This window comes from Castanea sativa, chromosome 3 (genome assembly GCF_040712315.1).
Source record: "Castanea sativa cultivar Marrone di Chiusa Pesio chromosome 3, ASM4071231v1".
NCBI lineage: Eukaryota > Viridiplantae > Streptophyta > Magnoliopsida > Fagales > Fagaceae > Castanea > Castanea sativa.
In genome coordinates, this window is record NC_134015.1 from 59,642,156 (window position 1) to 59,662,969 (window position 20,814).

At 35.1% G+C, this 20,814-nt stretch overlaps 1 protein-coding gene across 2 annotated transcripts; it reads left to right on the forward strand.

Annotated features, from left to right (window-relative positions):
- The first annotated feature begins 10,417 nt into the window (after nucleotides 1–10,417).
- LOC142627638 (phosphatidylinositol 4-kinase gamma 5-like) lies at nucleotides 10,418–13,933 on the forward strand. 2 transcript variants are annotated; one of them, XM_075801518.1, is made up of 3 exons: nucleotides 10,418–10,685; nucleotides 11,319–11,362; nucleotides 11,481–13,933. In XM_075801518.1, exon 3 carries the CDS (start codon nucleotides 11,625–11,627, stop codon nucleotides 13,545–13,547), a length of 1,923 nt encoding a protein of 640 aa, XP_075657633.1. In that variant the 5' UTR covers nucleotides 10,418–10,685; nucleotides 11,319–11,362; nucleotides 11,481–11,624; the 3' UTR covers nucleotides 13,548–13,933. The 2 variants fall into 2 exon arrangements, with proteins under 2 accessions (XP_075657633.1, XP_075657632.1); XM_075801517.1 differs by having other exon boundaries at nucleotides 10,443–10,685; nucleotides 11,319–13,933.
- Nucleotides 13,934–20,814: the final 6,881 nt, after the last annotated feature.

The following is a 20,814-nucleotide window of genomic DNA, read 5'->3' on the forward strand; positions in this document are numbered from 1 at the left end:
TTGAATCAGTCAATCAATATTAATCTCTGCTAATCGTATCGGTTATTACAATAATCAAGTTGGTATCTTAAATTAATGAGATTGAGATCACTATATATGTCAGAATGTTGACCATATATAAACTAATTAATATTTGATTTAATGGACGAGATTTGTTGGATTCCACGATATATATAAACTATGTTGCTAATTTAGAGGATATTATATATATAAAATGGACTCCATGAAAGTCTTAACCTCGACAATGGACGGCCCTGCACGTCCATGTGCCGTCTTGCACGTATCGACTTCTTTAATCTTGCAAATCAATGCAGCATTTGACTCATCATTATCTCAGTTTTTAAAAAGTTTTCAATAAAAAAAAAAGTGTTAGCTTGGCCGAAGTATATCTCCTCTCCCTCACATTACTTGAATGTTCACTTCTTGTCCATTCTGTATGCATGCAGACTGAAAGAGAAGCCAATTGATCTGCTAGTATTGTTGGAGGTCAGCTCAACGCATTTTGGATTATAAGACAACAACTTTAAATGGGGTCTTTTCAATTACTTTGTGTTCAAATTCTCCTATTTAGTTAGTAATATAACTAACCTACTTACTCTTTCTTGTGACAGTCAATCTTATATAAGATATAACTAATTTCAATTTTTTTTTTTAAAAAAATTATGCAAATCAACGCTGTGGGAGTGAAAACTCCTGAATAAACATTTGGGCTTTGGGCCTGATTGGCTAGTACTAGTTCGTTTTTTATCAGGACCTCCAGACCCACAAGTCAATTTGCACTATAGAGGTCCGAAGAGTAGTCCAAGAAGGAATGTATCCTCGGACAGGCCAGGCAACGACCTCGGGACTTGCTAAACGGGTTAAAGACAGAATTCTGGAAAAACTGATGGGTAAGAGGGTGATCCAAGCACCCTCTAGAAGTGAGGATGTGAGAGAAATATCTAAGGAAAATGCTGCTACCACCACATTAAAGATCCTGCATCTACCTCCCTGGCCGCATTAATGGGAAAATGACCTCTGAACAGTAGAGTTCAGCCTCCCTGCTATTATTTGAAGACTTCAAGGAGGTGGTGAATGTGACAAGTATCTAGGAGGAAGATTTGGATGACACGTGTATGAACCAGTGAAGGAGAAATATATAAGGAAACGAAAGAGGAAAGAAGGGGGGCTCTCTACACTTTCCGTTGAGAAAAAACAGGAACTAGGAATTGTAAACTTTGACATAAAAAGAGAACATATATACACAAATCATCCTCGGCTTACGTCCGAGGAGGTCTTTTTATCATATTTGCTTGTCATTTGCACAGATAGTGGTACTCTAGCCTATTAAACAAACTTCCAACATCCCGAACCTAGATTTTAAATCCATACTCTACAAACTTTATTGTATAAGGCTCATTGGGCCTGAGCCCAACACTTGTTTTTGGGTTCGAGTACAATTGTGCACTTACAAACGCTACTACAACAAACATTGTTAGTATTATTATTATTATCTAAGCAATACATAAATTTGGAAAAAAGTCTAGCATTTTTATATAATCTAGTAAATTAATTATTGTATTTTCATCTATTTGTAAAACTTTTTGGAAATAAATCTAAACAATTAAAAATATATCATGATAAATTTTCTATTTTAGATCATTTTTGTCTCTCTTAGTGATGTCTAATTTCAGGTAATGAACATTGGATTTCAATAGTGAATTTGTAAAAACTATAAATTCTTGTTTTGGTTTTGATAGACAAAGAAATGAAGAGTTTAGTCACTTTCCATGTTTTATACTCTTAAACTAACACAATTCCATGTTTTATACTCTTAAACTAACACAAATATAGTAAATCGTGTTAACAATATGCACAACAATCAAAGAAATGGATATTTTTTAATTAAAAATTCATTGTAAAAAAATAGACAATACATTATATTAGCTAATAGAAGAGGGCCTTAAATTTTTATTTTATATTTTTATAGAAGAAAATAAGTACTTTTATTATGAAGAAACAACTATATCATCTGAATTATAGCTTGAAATTGTGATGGAGCATGCTCCATCCACATATACTATAAAATCTTAATTAAACATCTTTTTGCAAATCTTGCATGATTATGAGTTTCCTTATTGCCCTTAAGTTTAGTGTGTGAAAAACTAATCCGACTATAGGAGCAAAAGATGAACTTGGCTTCTTGGATTAGAGTTCCATATGGGGCCAAAAGAATATGCATTTGATGATGGGGCGCCCTTCATAATATATTTTATTGTATAAGGGTTTTTTTCTATATTTTTGTTTTGAAGCTCCAAATGTCTACTTTTTAATGAAACAAGTTTTACTTAGAAATATGATCAAATCTTGAATTTTGAGTAGATTGAAATTTTGTTGTTTTTGAGCAATTTATAACCCAGAGTCAATTTTAATTAAGTCTTCAACACAATTTTATTGATATAACCCAATTTCGACATGCTTTGACACTATGATTTGCAACACATATATCATGCCTAACTAATCCCATTAATATGATGGTTAAACTTATACAGTAATTTATGGAAATTATATTAGGTGAACTTTTGCTTGAACAAAACAATACTAATCAAGCTTTTACATAAGGCTTAATGATCATATGGTGTGAGATGCTCTTTTGGTGGGATTTGTGTCGAAGGTTTAATCCCTCTATGTTATACGTATTAAAAAAATACTACTAAAATAAATAAATAAATGATCAATTTTTTTTTTTAAAAGCTAAAAGATCGTTCAAGCTTAGTATTGAGCACACTGCATACTTACTAGTATATATCTTGGACTTCAACATAACATCATAAGAAAGACTAAATCCTTAATTGTGATGGAACTTGTTAACCCAAAACCCACGTATACTAAGAATTGTCAAGGGAAATTTCACGAGCACGCTAAACTAGTTATGATCATCAAACTTTTATTATTTTAACTAGAAAAATCTCTGATGGTTGAATAATAGATTTGAGATTCAATCCTCATCTACACTAAAAAACAATTAGTGTCTTAGTTTGTATAAAAACTGTCATTAAGAGCGGACACCTTAAATTGAAACTCTCTTAAAAAACTAGTATTAAAAAAGAACAATATTTAAAGTAACCGCATCAGTCCTTCTAAAATACAAAAAGAGGTTAGTTTTACACATTTTGCCCAAAAAAACACCCACATCAGTGGGTGCATAACTTTGTATATATCCAAAAATGCTACAGTAACCGTGCATATATGCACGGTTACTATAGATTTGTATTTAATATTTTAGTTTTTTTTCTCTCTCTTTCTCTGGTCTCTCTCACTCTCATTCTCACCTCACTCTCTCTTTCTAATCAAATTAGATCGGGCCAGTTACCAACCCTCTCAACTCTCATTTCTCTCATCTCATTATCTTTCTCTAGCTTCAATGGCTGGACATCACACCAGCAATCGCCGCTCACCCTTGTCACAGTCGTGGTGGTTTTCAGAATCTTTCACTAATCGCCGCTCACAATGCTTTTCTTGGAGGTGGATTTTTTTGGCTCAGGCTTAAGCACTATCACGGCAGTCTCAAAGAAAAGGAGAATCATTAAGGACATATCTTATGTAATTGACTAATCTTTTAACAAAATGCATTTTACTTGTAATTGGGTAGATCTAGAGTTGGTTTAGTACTTCAAGAAATATGTTATTCAAACCAAGTATTAAAGTTATGAAAATTGGACCAAGAAACAAGTGAAGAAAAATTGTTCATTAAAACTCGACAGATACTTCGACAAAAGCAGTATCTATCGAGACTTAATGAAGAAAGCTCGACAGAAGCTTGACAAAAGCTGAATCTGTCGAGATCTACGAAATTAGAATTTCAGATCTAATTTTCGGCCCATGCTAAAATATTTGTGTAGAGTTTCTTTTCTCACAACCTTAGACATATATATGGCTTATTTTAAAGGCCGTCACAAAGGGCATGCACATAGAGAACATATGAAAAAGTGACCGAGTGTCTTATTCTCTCCGTAAAAAGTTACTCCGTCTTTTGCGACTTAGGGTTTTGTAGCCAGGTACTTCTTGATCTTCATTGTTGATGAAGTGAAGAACTTTGTAGCCAACAACATTTTCTTCAAGTTGCTGGAGTTAGTCACGTACTAAGATCCGTGCATCATTGGTTATTAATATACTGGGATTTGTGCAAAAGGATGACGTTCATATATTGAAGAGTTTAGAGGTTCTGAAGCGATAGAAGATTTCTGCTGTAAGTTCATCTACGAGGATTGTAGAATCTAGGGACAAAAGTTTTGTACTAGATCTAAAACTTCTTTTTACTATAGTAAATTTCTTTTTGGGAAGGTTTCTTCCTAGGTTTTTTACTGTGAAACTAATTTGTTTCATTGATTTTCCTGAGTTATCATATCTCATGTTATTTATTATTCCGTTGTGCATGATATTGATATTTATTTGTTTTAACAAGGTTTATTCATAATATATCTAATTAACAATTTGGGTTTAAAACTTGTTAATTCTATCAATCGGGGTCTAAATTTTCCAACAGATTCGATGGAGAAGACGGTGAATTTCGACCAAGTAATGAACGTCGGTGATTAGTGCACGAGCTTTTGTACGGACCAGTTTCCTATTTCTTGTTGCTCTAGTAGTGAGTCCAGCGATCTTGTATTTGGTATTTTCTCTTTGCAATTCCATCTGGGGTTTGTTCTATTTGATCTTTGGTCATTTAATGTGCAATTGTTGATTGTGTTTTTTTTATGCTTGATATTTGGCTCTGGATTCTGATTGGTCTTGAAATGTTGATTTTGGGATGGATTTTTTGTCGGTTCATGGTGGTGGAGGTGGGGGATTGTTCACCGTGGTGGCAGGTGGTTTTTGGGTTTTGTTTGGGTATTGGGTTATGGTGGGTTTGCGGCTTGGTTCTTGAGTCAAGATTGTTGTGATGGTGGGTGTGGATTGATCATTGATGGTGGCTGGGTGTTGGTGATTTTGGGTTTGTGTTGGATCTGTGAGAGGGTTCTAGAGATAGAGAGAAGGAAATAATAAAAAAAATGTAAATGAACGAATATTTTATTGAATAAATGTTTTGAATAGATAAACTGATATAGGTGTTTTGAAAAAGTAGGTGTGTAAAATAGAAAAAATATGTTTTTTTTTGTTGCAAAATAGACAAAAAATTTACACCCACTGATATGGATGCTCTTACCATAAAATATTACCACAAAGACCGGCTAGTGCTATATTAAAAACAAACCCCTTTTCTTATATTACCATCGGAGTGCTGGATGCCTGGACCCATTAAAAAGGAAAAAAAAAAAAAAAAAACCCTATTAATTGTAATTAGGGTTTGTTGTCCAAATATGTATGTATATAGAGGTATCTTTAATTTTACGTAAAAACACACCTGATCAGAAACTCTCTGTCCCTTACCTAATCCTTTCTTGCTCTAATTCACTAGTAGCATTCGGAGACTATTTCTAAGAAAGCCCTAAGATTTGATTCTTGGAGACTAACGAGCATTCAATAACTACGTGGTCGTTGTTCACTTTGCACATGTGGTGGGAGCTCGTGGGGGCACATAAACCAAGCTTGGTACATGTTTGCTTTCCACCGGTGCTAATTGCCTTTTTATTTTCTCCAAAAAAGTGAAACATATATCTAAATCCTTAGTTTTTGAGGTACTTTACTTCTCCTATTTTGATGTATTCTTTCAGTTGGATGTTCCTTTGATCTAATTATAGAATATCTGCATGTCGGCTTGCCTATCATAAGTTCATATAACAGTAGAAAAGAAATAAAGGAATGCTTCCAACGATATTGGTCATAATATTTTCTTTTTCTTTTTCTTTTTTTAAACTTTTTGAAGGTAACATATGAGAGTGCTCATGAAACATTGGTAAGGCTTCCTTCCGGTATTCTAGCATACGGAACATTTTAAGATATGTGTGCCCATATATGTTGCATCTAATACACAAGAGTACTGGATGCAGTCAAACTCATAATATATTCTTCTTTAAAACAAACACTTTCTTCAGAATAAAACTTATTAGTAAGCTTTCAAATGTTATTAATATCAAACATAAAAAAAAAAAAAAAATTTCCAACAATAGGATCGATCCACACCTAAGCTAGGTTAAGTAATTTCATTGTATCCTTATTAAATCAATTATGGCAACAATAATAATAGTACTCCACATCAAAATCATCTTCTTGATAATGCCTTCCAACATACCAAGCACTTAAATCAAGAATATCTATTTTGTGTTGCTCAAATTTTTTTTTCTTTCATATGATGAGACAAAAATCTCATCTAGTTTCTTTAATTTTTGCATTCAATTCATCATTATTTTGGGTAATTACACTTTAGCACTCTAAACCATATCTCAGATTATACTTTATACCATAAACTTTCAAAATTCATGATTAGCATCCCTAAACTATAACTCGTGTTACATTTTGCACTTGCTGTCAATTCTATTTTATTTTAGATGGAAAACAAAAGTTTAGGGTATAAAATGTAATTAAAAATATAGTTTAGAGTGGTAAAGTACAATTTCAACTTTATTTTTAAAAGATTGAGAATATAGGCAATAGAGTTTTTTCACGTGATGTCGTCCAAGATAACGATATAATTGACGATGAGGTGCAAAGTGTAACATGAGATATACGTTATAGTTTAAATTGCTAACCGTACATTTTGAGAGTTTACAATATAAAGTGTAATTTGAGGTATAATTTAAGGTTATAAAGTGTAACTTCCCTTACTATTTTAAATAAGATGCATAGTGTTTAGAATATCTTGAGATTTTCATTGCAAAACTTGGGAAATAATTTTAGTGATTCCATGATGTCATTCATGAGTTGCAATATAAAGAAACCTCTTGGTGTTTTCAATGAAGTGATGTAACATATTCACTATTCTTATTAATATTTCTACATATTTTTTTATTAATATGTTTGCTTGTGAAATAGGAATTGTAAGGGCGCGGTTTGGATCTTAAGCCCAAAAGATAAAAGGATTAAGGCCCAAAGAGTCAACACAATGAATTTGTAGAGAGTGGGCTTGAAACTAGATTTTAATGAGTTGGACAACAATCATAATAGGTTAAAGATGGCAAGAAAAACAAAGATAAACAGGTTGTGTGCAAAGTAAATCTTCCTCGGCGAAGTCCAAGGAGAATAGCTCTTGTATATATTTCTCTTAAACTTGATTACAATTACAGTTTTTATTACTACGGTATTTTTCTCTACAGATTCTCAGATGTCCCATTGTAATGGAGTCTTTCTTCCTTATATTCTCCTGTTTTGCTTCATCTCCACCCTCTACGTGTAGGTCAAGTTGCCTCTTTTGATCCTTGTCCCATCAGCACCTTCTTGAAGTATTTGAAAATAGTTGTAAGGCTGAATATCACTGTTCAGGTATCACTTTCACATTAATGCGGCCAGAGAGTTAGTACAGAGCATTTAATGCGGTGGTAGCAGTTTTTTCTTAGATATTTCTTAGCTTCCCTTTGTCATATTCCCTCCTAATGTTTATCCTTACTAGTAGAATTGCCCGGAGTATTGCCCTTAATGGCAGGTCAACTTCTTTGACCTCTACTCTATTAAGCTGAAGAGGCATTTCTCCTTGGATGATCTTCTCAAACCTTCATGACCAGGATCCTTCCATAATTCACTAATTCGTACCTCTTTGCTAACATTTACCGGTCCTCGGATTATTAAATGTCCTCAGACAAGGCCCACGACTTAATATACATTCATGGGCCTTTCATCCCTACAAGAATAAAAGCACAAATTTGTATTTTCGGAAATATAATAATTTTATAATATTTAATAATACAAATAGAAATGGTTTGTATTTTTGTAAATATAATAAATTTTAAAGTTATTACATATATTAAGAAATAGTTAATACATCTTTTTTAGAGAAGAATCACTATTCTTCAATTCAAAAAATAACTATTTAATATAATAAAAATATAGCCAAACCATCAAATAGCTATTCCATGTGAATAAGCATTCCACAATTTATTTTTATAGAAAGCAATCGGTTGTTTATTTCATTGATACTAAGAATTAACAAACAATGTATAAGGAGCAACATCCACATGTATGTCTTCTAACCATACTTGTAGCTTATCACAATTTCTATTACATTATGGGACCTATTACAAGAATAAACATTCCATTATGAGACCTGATGAAGTTTTAACAAGATGCTACGAGCATTTGCAGCAGTAGAGCTAAATAGCTATTTTAGCTCCACCAAAATACAGAAATCATCCATACAGCAGTGGAGATAAATGTATTTTTTTTTTTAGCTTCATTGCTATAGTGCACATCTATTTATAGATATGCACTGTAGCTGAGAGCTAAAAAAAAAAAATATTCCCAGCCCGATTAAAATATTATTTTTTAATTTCTTTTTCTTTTCTTCTCAGAACTCTCACAATCTCTCAACTCTCTCTATCAACTTTCAAACCTCTCACGCCACCGACCTACGCAGCCACAGACCTAGCTCCGACCACGGCAACCCCCCCCACCACCCCCACCACATCTTCTCACATCTCTCTCTTTCCTCTCTTCTTTGTCTCTATCTCTCCAGCAACCACCACATAAGAAAGAGGAGCTCAGCCAGCCACCACCTCACCACTACAGACACCCCAACAATCACAAAAAAAAAAAAAAAAATCAGCAACCTCTACACGGACCTAGACCCACTGATGAGCAACCCACCACCACCACTGATCTACACGGGCCTAGACCCATTCCACAGACCAAATCCACGGGCCCAAACACACGAACCCAAACCATAGCACCTCTACGGACCCACCATGCTCAGCCATTGCTGATTTACACAGAGCAAGGTTTAAGAGAGCTGATATGAGAAAGGGAGAAAGAGAGAGCTGATCTGAGAGAGGGAGAAAGGTTGAGAGTTGAGACCGGTGACTGAAGAGAGAAGGAGAGATGATAGAGACTGAGGAAAGAGAATAAGGGTTTTTTTTATTATATTTATTTGGAGAGAAAGAGTGAGAATACAATATTAATTTTTCGTTCTGTACCCTCCGACTCACTTTTCACAATTGGTAAATTTTTGGGGTAGCGATTGCGGCGGCGATGGAAGAGTTGGTGGTGGCGACGGTAGTGACAACGGTAGCGGGTGGTTATGATTGTTGTTTATTGTAATGAATATATTATTTTATTATGATGTTTATATTATTTTATTGAGTTGAAAGGTAAAATAGATCCATTGCTGCAACATGTTTTGTAAAGTGAGTAGGTAAAATAGGTAAAGTAACTTTTTGTGGAGCTAAAAAACTAAATTTTTAGCTCCACTGTTGTGGATGCTCTAAGGAGGTGTTTGGTAGAGTAGTTTGAGATGAGATTTTTGTAGTTTTTTGAAATAAATGTGGGTGAAAAAGTGTGTGAAAATTTATGTAATGTTGTTTAAAATGTAAAAATGCGAGTTTGAAATGCTAAACCAACCAGCCCTAAAACTTTTTTGATTTGACAATTTTAATGTAGAACACGTTTTAATTTTTTGAGTTATAAAATAGCATTTTAACAATTTTCACGTCTTTAATGTAGATGCTCTTTATAAGTCTCATACACATCTATTATAATGAAAAGATGTAGAGAGAAACGGGAGTGTGAAGATAATTTTTTTGTTTCTTTGTTTGTGCGTGGGGGATAAAAAATGGATGTGAAGATGATCCGCTAGTCCCGAACCTTCCTAGTAACTATCCCATTAAATTGTGTCAGTAAATCCAAACCGTACGATCAGCATCGCCTGGAAAGGACTCTGCATCATATCTTTCACCGTATTGGACTAGTAGGGCCCCCACACGGCCACACCACTCCTAACTCCTCCCAGCTCCTTCCTAGACCTAGACCTAGACCTAGACCTAGGCCTAGTATTTTAGTATCGTACAGTGCACAAAATACGACAAGCCTCCTCAAACAAAGGCCTGGGGCATTTTGGTCTTTCGGCAACCTGGCGATAGAGATAATTTCGGTATTTAACGTAAAATATGGTCACAGTGTGTGTGCTGCTGCTGCTGTAGCTGTAGCTGAGGCTGAATAGAATAGGATCCACCTAGAATTTGTCAAAAGGGTTAAACCTCATAAATATAAAATAAAGAAAAATAAAGAAAAAAAAGAAATAAGGGGATTCGCTGGGTATTTGATTTGATAGGGACCGCCACGTCACTGCCCAATCCCTTATCTCCACGTCACCAACCTCATCTGACGGTCCAGATTTATTCACCGCTTCTCACAATCACAAATCGAGCGGCCATGGTTCCGTGTTCTAGAGCCTTCCAGTCACTAATTAATCACATAAAAAAGAAAAAGAGTAATTAGATTGAGAGCAAAAGACAAACTGAGGGGTTAGCTTTAGCTTTTTTTTTAACTGAGTCTTGAGTCTGAGTGAGCCCCAAAGCCAAAAACAAAGAGACTGCAGACTTACTGCTTTTTAGAGAAGAGAAGAGAAGGAGAAGAAGAAGGGGGTGTTTTGGGTAAAAAGGAGTTGAATCATCGGACTGACTGAGAGAGAGAGAGAGAGGAGAGTCGGCATATCCTTTGGCTTTGGCCTCTGCCTGCCTGCCTGAGTGTTACTTATTGAGTTGAGACTCGGGTCGTTAAGCCTTTTGGTTCTTGGTCAGATTGAAAGGCCGCTCTCTAACGCCCGGATCTCGCATTATCTGGTTAGTCTCTTCTTCTGATTCTTTGTTCATCGGACACACATATCAACTATACCTACGTCTCTAAAATCTAGTAAATCTCTCTGTTTCAATCTTCTTTTTTCATGATTTGTGTCAACTTCAGAAATCTACTAAATGCTTTGTATTCGATCTTTTCACTGGGGGGATCAATCTTTTCTTTTCTTAGCTTGGACGACTTTTTATTTTTATTTTTTTTATATCAAAATATATTCCTTTGTCCGTGTTTTTGCTGTTTCTTTACGTTTTCTCTGTTCCCTAAAGAGGGTGTTTTTGCTTCAGATTCAGACAAAATATTATAGAAATAAATGTTCCAAAAACTGAAGGATGCCTTTAAATCTGTTATAACAAAACTAACTTAACGCTCCAATGTATTCTGCTAACATCTACTGAAGTACACTGTTTGTGGCATTATTATTTCGGTTTCTTTTTCTGGGAGGGGAATGGATAGAAAGGTTTTATTGATTTCAGTCCAAATCAAGTGAATTTCTTATTCAGATTCAGATTCTTATTATGAGTTAGCCATTTAGGATTTATGTAGTAGTGCTTCCTTGTGAGTGTTAGTATTTATATTTTGGTGGGTTTCACTTTTTAAATCAGTTGGAATTATTTTTGCAGATTCTTGTATCCTATTACTCGGGAGCAGCGATGGCTGGTTCGATGTAAATATTGAGCTACATCTCTTTCTTCTTCTTCTTCTTCTTGTTCGTGTGTTTTTGTTTTGGTTCTTTGACAATCTTGGTTGGGATTTGAATTTTTGAGTTTATTGATTGATGATAGTTTGGGAGACACACATTGTTGGCGCACAATCGATATCGGCTTTGGAGTTTGGTGTCTTCTTGGGAGGGAAGAAACTCTCTTCCACCACCAACACCTCCTCCGTTGTCGGCTGTGCAGACCCCCCTCAGTTACGCTATTTACTGAATGTCTCGTGAATTGGACAGCCCTGTTCAAACTCAGATGGCTGTGACACTCTTTAAGAGCCCGCTCAGCGGGGAGTACCACGGGAGCAGGAGAACGGAGGGCAAACAGCCTGCTGGGAGGAGACGGGTTTTTGTGCAAACCGAAACTGGGTGTGTTTTGGGGATGGATTTGGATCGCAATGACAATGCCCATACCGTGAAGAGGAGGTTGCAACTAGCTCTTAATTTCCCAACCGAGGAGAGCTCACTCACTTTTGGGGATAAGGTGTTGAAGAATGATCTTAGTTCTGTTCGAAATGATTCCCCTCTTCTTCTTACACGCAACCTTATCCATAGGAGCTCCTCAACTCCTTGTCTGTCACCCACGGGGAGGGATATCCAGCAGAGAGATCAGAGTGGTCTTATTGAGATTTTAGGACAGTCAAATTGCTTTGTTAATACGAGACCAGTAGTCAAGGAAATTGTGAAGGCAATTAAGATGGGGGTTGATCCAATTCCTGTTCATGGTGGACTCGGTGGTGCATACTATTTTAGGAATTGCAAAGGTGAGAGTGTTGCGATTGTGAAGCCTACAGATGAAGAACCTTTTGCACCAAACAATCCAAAAGGTTTTGTTGGCAAAGCTCTTGGGCAACCGGGTTTGAAACGATCAGTGCGGGTTGGGGAGACGGGCTTCAGAGAAGTTGCTGCTTTCCTTCTTGACTATGATAACTTTGCAAATGTTCCTCCCACTGCACTCGTGAAGATCACTCACTCAATCTTCAATGTCAATGATGGGGTGAATGGCAATAAGCCTCACAAAAAGAATCAGGTCAGCAAGATTGCATCTTTCCAACAGTACATCTCACATGATTTTGATGCCAGTGATCATGGGACCTCTAGTTTCCCAGTTGCAGCGGTGCATCGTATAGGGATCTTAGACATTAGGATATTTAACACGGACAGGCATGCAGGAAACCTTTTAGTCAGAAAACTTGATGGTGTTGGGAGGTTTGGTCAGGTGGAGCTCATTCCTATTGATCATGGCCTTTGCTTGCCAGAAACTTTGGAGGACCCATACTTCGAGTGGATTCATTGGCCTCAGGCTTCAATTCCATTCACAGAAGACGAGCTTCAGTACATAAAAAATCTTGACCCAGATCGGGATTGTGAGATGCTGCAAAGTGAGCTTCCCATGATTCGAGAAGCTTGCCTCAGGGTCTTGGTTCTCTGCACCATTTTCCTCAAGGAGGCTGCCGCTTTCGGCCTCTGCCTCGCTGAAATTGGCGAGATGATGAGTAGGGAATTCCGTAGCGGCAATGAGGAACCCAGTGAACTCGAGGTTGTGTGCATGGAAGCAAGGAGGGTGCTAGCAGATGAGGTGTTATCCCCTAAAGCTGATTCTGTAGACGAGGATTTTCAATTTGACATAGACTATGAGGAACTTGAGTTGGACTTTATGCAGAAGATGGCTCTAGACGATTATATGACCAGAGCATCATTCCAATATGGAACAGGTTTTGGGCATGGGCGCAATCCACTATCTAAACTGGAGGAAAGCATTGAGGAGGATGAAAGTGAAGGAGAAGAAGAGCAAGAGGGAATTGCTACTCTTCCAGCTCCTGAAAGGTTCCCTGCCATTTCAAAGCTTTCTATGTCGTTGAAGAATACAGTTTTGGCCGAGAAGAATCATAAACATCAGAAATATCCTGGAACAAAAGTTGAAAATGGCTATTTATCCAGTACATCATCTGGGCACAGGAGTGCAAATGAGCAGCTTCCGACAAGTGTGAGCTTTGTGAAGCTAGCAGATATGAGTGAGGATGAATGGAAAATGTTTCTGGAGAAGTTTCAGGAGCTGCTGTACCCAGCACTCGCCAAAAGGAAATCTGTGACCATAGGTCAGAGGCAGAGACAGAGGCTTGGTACTTCGTGCCAGTTTTGAGATTGAGATACCTATAGTTGTTTGACTGAGAGGATTAAAGAAAGATTAATAAGACCTAGTAGCTTTGTGGGAGTGAAGAATTGTTAAGATAGGGTTTGGTTTATGGGTTTCCTTGCCGGCACGAGTTATATAGTTTGGAGTAATGGTATTAGGAGGGACTGCTGTAAATATTCTTGGCATCAGCTATAAGGCTTAAGCATTGAGCCTGAGTAGAATTTGGTTGCATTCCTTTTGTTAACTTTTCTTTTATTTTTTTCCCCTTTCACTCCTTATGGACTTGTTTGATAAATAAACTGTAGAATGAAATCCAAAAAAGAAATATCCTGTAAATATAGGATCCTGTTCAGTTTGCTTGGAAATGTGAGTATCAGAGCTATGGTGTTTCATTATTGTGTTCCTTCACGTCTCGACCATCAATTATCAAGGTAGAGGCTTGTTGTATAGGCATTGGAACTTGGAAGCTGGCATTTCTGTTGTCAGCTGTTAATGAGAATTGGGATTTTTGCAGTTTTTAGATTTGAGTGAAATAATATTAAGCTGGTGTATTCTCAGGTCTCTCTTTATCATGTCTTGACCTATATTCTATCGCTTCAAACACAACATATTTTAGGTTTCAAAGATTTGAAACTGTTTATTTTCAACTAATTTTTATTCTTGTGTCGAAAGGCACTTGCAGCGTATGGCTAAACGAAGGTGGTTGTGATGCATTCAGAGCAAATTGGAAATTTTAAAAACAAAGCTTCAGTCAAGTTTTGCTTTATTATAGCTTTAAAATGAATATTCAGTTTCACCTTCAGGGTCCAGAAAGTCTCCTAGTTCTGCCAATCATTACACCCGGGTAGGTGGGATCTCACAATGGATTTATTTTTATTTTTTGGATGGAAACAATGGATTTTGATTACAGAAAGGCGAATGACCTATATGCTGTGCTAAGATATCGACGTTTCTTTTCCTTAATGGAAGTCTGTCTTATCATTTAGTAGAGTAACTTATCATTTAGTTGATTGTATGTTGTGAGTATTAATTTTTAAATCTACAATAAAACGTATGCGATATGTTACTACTTAGTGATGACTTTTTGTTGAAGAAAGAGAATGCTCTTAATCCAAATTACATAATTGCATGTATCGTTACCACTTGTGCCAGGCCACTTGCTTATCACGAGCATGATTTCCACAAAAACAATTGGCGCCCATGTAAAAAATCACAAAAAAAACAAGCTACTCTTTGTGCTGTTTTAAATACAAGAAAGGCTTACTGTTACGCAACTTTAATGCGGTGATCATTCCATAAATATAAATGCTTGTGAGGTGTGGGGTAAGGACTGGGGTTTGGGCGTAAGGACCGGGGTTTAAGTCTCCAAGAGGGAGCTTTACACACATATACACTTAAATTAGACTAGAGTAAAAATTCTATTTTGTATAAAAAAAAAAAAATACAAGAAAGGCTTTGCGATGAGTGATGACAGTATCGGGTATGGTATTTATGAATTTCTTGACGTCCTTCTCTGTTCCAAAACACCTGCCTGCCTCTTCCATTTTCCGATCTTATTTAATTATTTTCCCACCGTCTGAATTGGTGGATTTTTATCAGTTTTTCTGTTACTCTTTAATGTCATTTTGAAAAGGACAAGAGTCTTGTTTATGTCATGGTTGTTCATATTAACTACTCGGGAGAAGGATTACAAAAAAACCTTTGTCTATGCTGACATAGCTAGCCTAGAAGGCAAAAAATATATATTAGCAACCAACAAAGGAACATCTTAAGCGAAATAAAGCAACAAAGGAACATCACATGTTATGGTTCCCCGAGCAACTTGACTGAAATTATTTCAAGGATTGACCTTTCAACCTCTTGGCGGGGTCTATGACTATGCTCAATAGTCCACGTTTCTTTTTTTTTTTTTTCCTTAAATCTGTTTTCATTCATTTCCTCGTCAATATATGCGGGTTTATTATAGTTTTTGCTTCTTGGTATCAATAGGTTCATGGGTTTAGCTAACTTTGGAAAATGAGGATTGAGGAGTACTGGATATTTGTTGTTGTTTTGGTCTGAGAGGTCATATTATGCTTTAGCATCTGAAATATTATATGATTGTAAGGTCTACAGCCACAATTGATTGTGTCAGGCACCAGCGATATGGCCTTAGTTTGCATGCGTCAATTTTTGTTTTGTTAGGACTAACAAAGTGCCTGGTAAAAAAAAAAATGAGGCACCTCCAAATGTACTGCTTGAGTTATAGCATTGAGTAATGTTAAAAAAGTGAAAATTGAGTGTGTTCTCAGCATCAAGGACCGCAATGAAGCCTCAAGAATGGACAACTAATGCTACTAGCTAGCTAGCACACAAAACAAGCTTGCTTAGAGATAGGTCGTAATGGTTACTATCACAGTATCACTGGTGGGGTTTTATTGCTATCACTGTAACAAACACAGCTTAATATTTAAGTGTACAAATCGAAGGAATACAGATTTAAGGATAGACTCAAGGTTTGGTGTAGGTCTCCATCTATCATTCTATGTGAGCAGAAAAGGGTCGTTATAGTTTAGGTGACCAAATAGTTGCCTCATTAGACAAGAGTAAACATGAAGGAACTTAAGCAGTTGATGAGATTACATATGGTATAATTATTGGGAGAGAATATTAGTCTGTCCAGTGACTGAGGGGAAACGTGGCAGCCTTATCATTGATTTGGGCTGTTTTTGTTTTATATAGCCACTTGTCTGTGGAGTGCGGTTCGTAAGGGAATGCTTTTCAATGTTTGCAATGCAAGATAAATTGATTCATCATTAGAGGAGCATAGACAAGACTGGTGGGGACTCAGATTCCTCTAATTGTCTGTTCCCTCATAATATCTTTTTTTTTTTTTTTTGCTGAATAAGGCAACCCCTCATAATATCTTGAAGCAAAATCATGGTAAAGTTCGATAAAGTTTGTTTTAATTGACTTAAAACTGTGGAGAAAACAATTGACCGTGTAAATTTTCTTTGTTTTACTTCGTAAAATTGGAATATAAATAAACAAGTTTCACTTGGGCAGACTTTGTTGTGATCTAGTTTATCTACTTTTTATCAAGTGAATTCATAGACAAGATGAAACGTACATAGAGAAAAAAAGTCAAAAAGGAAAGACAAAGTTAAGGGCAAGGCACTTACTCAAAGCATATATTGGGAAAGCTGAAATGTATGTATTACTCTGTATGTGAAGAAAAAAGATTAATAAAAAAAAGGAGGAAAAAGATCAAAAGGAACAGAAGAATTTTGCATGTGCATTTGACCATGAAAGTGAGTAAAGATGTACTTTTGCGGAATAGATTATAGAAAGTATAAGAAGCATGGATCGAGTAGTGTAATATCTGTGATTGAGGGGATTTGTGTGTTGATTTGGACTGCGAGGCATTGCACGAGTGTGTTAAGTTCCGTATCAAATATGTACTAATTTAACATGAGTTCGGTTAATGTGTGTTTTAAGGGTATACATTAAAATATCTATTTTTGGTAACATTTTTTCGGAAATTGAAAAAGTTGCTAATACTTTTTCAATTTCCGAATTTTTTTTTTCCAAAAGTGATTAATTATTGTGTGTCCTTAGAGCATACATTAGCAAATCCATTTAATATAAACATAAGTAAATTATGGAGAGTTCAATCGTGACTAGTCATTTTGCATACAGTGAATACTTTCTTAAGCCATGGGCCATGGCTAATGGAATCATGGCCAAAATGATAATGTCATGTGACTCGAAGCATGTGGACCTTGACAAGGTTATTAGGGATTTGAGTGAAGAAAGTATAGTACTCCTTATTATTACTATCCTTTTCAAGCATAACAAAGATATGGCTAGTGGTTTCTCGAGTTATGACAGGAAGATGAAGATGAAGATGAAGATGAAGATGAAAAGGTTCTCGCCATCAATCATGCTTGGAAGGATCATTTAATTTATGAGAGAAGGGAGCCAAAGCTGGTCCAAAGTTGTAGGCCTGATGTATCAAACATCGAGGAACTTGGCTTTTAGTCATGGTTTTAACATAGTTTTTTACCATTGCAACGCATATATATGTATATGTGCTACAACACCGTTGGTGCTGTGCCGTTACAACTCACACCTGATAAGTGATAAACATGATAACCTGCAGAGAGTAAGAGCAATTGCAGCAGTGGAGCTATATAGCTATTTTAGCTCCACTCAAACACAAAAAATCCTCCTGCAGCAGTAGAGGTAAAGCAAAAAAATTTAGCTAAAATGCTACGGTGCTCATGTGCTAAAGTGCTACAGTGCTCATGTAGCTGAGAGCTATAAAAAAAAAATTGTTTTTATTCACCTTTCCAATTAAATTGTGGTTGAATATTTTTTGGGTAGTGACATATATTATTTTATTGTAGTATATATATTATTTTATTGTGATGTTTATATTATTTTATTGTGTTGAAAGCTAAAATAGATCCACTGCTGCAGCATGTTTTGTAAAATGAGTAGATAAAATAGATAAAATAACTTTTTGTGGAGCTAAATTGCTAAAATTTTAACTTCACTGCTATAATGCTCTAATTGGATATCTACAGAAGTCTGCAAATACATACATCATTCAGTAATTTCAACATGGTAATTTGAGACATCATATCATATCATATCTCCTTTGGATTCCTATGTAATCAACACAAGTGCACCTACCATTCTTTGAAGGAATCCAAAAAGGTGTACCTCTCTCAGTCAGTGTAATATTAGGTAATTCAGTCTGAATTTCAACTAATGCATCTGATCTTGCTTGGGGTCATTTCAACATTGCACCACACTTTGAGTCATACAAAACTCAATGCCCATATATAAAATAAAAGGGGACATGATTCAGGGAGCCAATGATCATTGCAGAACTTTTCTCCACCTCATGCACTGTCATGTGGGACAGATAAATCCCAAAAACTCCTTCCTCAAAACACATATTCCTTAATCCAAACAACGCGTATACAACTAGCCTTACCAAAAACACACCCAACTAGCTGACTCATCTTATTGCTACTGTATGATTTTGTGTTAGGTCTGACAATTCACAAACTGCCAGTAATTAAAAAATGGCAGGTGTGACCCACAAAATAGGATGTCCATACTGAAGACAACGTAGCAGAGTCTAGTGCCTATATACTTGTTAAAGTTATGCTAATCAATCTATATTCTTTGTATATCTAATTTTTTTTTTTTTGAGAAACTTATATATTTAAAATTGAAAACATAATATTTGTCTCTAAAACTACTGAAATGTAATATTTATTGTTCTTATATTACTGATAAGTGTTAAGTAATATCAACAGTTATATTATTCATCTATTTCCAACTCTCTTTCTCTTATTTTTAACTCTTTTCTTTTTAGGCTAATACATTATATTGGTCTCCTATATTTTAGGGTTATAGTCAATTTAGTCCCTATAATTTAATCTATGATATTTTCAATTTATAATCAATTTGGTTTCTAGAGCATGCTTACATAGCAAATGATTTGAATTGGCACAAATGATGATTACATGCTTTTAAAATATTATTAAAAAAATTTAGTCAACAAAAAAGTGCCACGTCAGCTAAAAGTTAAAAAAAACAAAACAAAAAGATCAACCAACTCTCTCTCTCCGATTATTTCTCTCTTCAAAAAAATCAAAGATCAGATCAAAAATATATTTTTTTTTATTCCAAACTGAAGTTTCATTCAATTCAAAGATGAAAGTAAATCAATATATATATATATATAAATAAAAGTAGATACTTTATCGTGTGAGATTCTAAGGTTTTACCTAGTAGCACACTCTTTAAAAGGAAAAGTAAATTTTCATCATCTTCTCAAGAAATTAAAAAAAAAAAAAAAACTCTTCATTTTTCGAATGACTTTTCGTTTTACTAAACTTCAAGTAATAGATACTTAATGACTCTTTCTTTTTCTGAATTAACCACACTCTCCAAAGGTTTCAATTGACCATTGCTTCTTCAGTATTTTTGTTTTTAAATTTTCATGCGTTTTAGTTTTCCAATTCCCAAAACATACCACACCATCTGTTGTTTTTTTTTTTTTTATAAATTTTTTTATAGAACATGCCATGCCTACTCCTCTTTATTTGTTACAATATGCATTTTGCTTTTGCTATGCTTATGTTGCTATTTGCTAAGATTATAATTATGTATTGTATAGTTTGCTGAAATAACATGTTGTCTTATTGCGTTCCTAGGAAATATTATCTTCATCTCATAAAATTTGTACCGGATCCAAGGGCAAAAGAATCTTCCATGGAAGCACATGTTCATTCACATGGGTTGGTAATCAACAATATTCCCCATCTTGCACATACTTGCCCAGGTCCCTCATAGTAATTTTCTCCTCTCTCTCCCTCCGAGTACCAAGATGTTCCTTTATTACATGTACTTGATTTGTATGGCCTTTTGGGGAAGCATAATATTAAATTATGCATTTTACTAATTATTTGTGTCTAACATTATGGTGCCACATCTTCCAATTTGGTTTTTTTGGCAGATTGTTAATTTATTTTCTGAATTCCTTAATGTTTTTCACAATCAGTAGAGAAAGAAACATCATTGCAACTTCAATGATATCAACATAATTATTTTTTTCCTTTCCTTTTTTTTTTTTTTTTTTTTTTCCTTTTTCCAAATTTGTGTAGTTGTTAAGTTGATGTTTATTATTAATATATACAACTTTTTTTTTTTGAGAAACAAATATATACAACTTGATTCATATATATTATTTTTCTTGATTCATTTAATACATCCAAAAGGGAGACTTTCGCAAAGGTAAAATATAAATATGTTGTTATTTGCTTGATTTTCATTTAAGTTTTATGAAGTTTTAGCCACCACAAGAATTAACACTTGAGGACTCTAACCAAAAAAAAAAAAAGACACTTTGGCCATTGCAAAAAGATAAATTTCAAACGAAAAACCACACAATTTAAAAGATCATTTCTTTAACCTAACGAAAATACACGCACTTTAATAATTTTTATATTGATACTAATAATTTTAATGTGTAATTTTTTGGTGGTAGAGATTAAGAAGAACCATGAAGTGTAGCTTGGTGGTGTTAGGACTTAGGAGAGCTTTTGAGCTAAGAAAGTTGTTTTTATTCAAAAGATTTTTTTTTTTGGGCATAAAATCAAAGAGTTTTAATACAACCTTTATGCATTTGTATATATTTTTGTGTATGCACAAACGTTTATGTGTGTTGAGTAGTTGTTATTATGTGATACTATTGCTACTTTTTTATTAATCT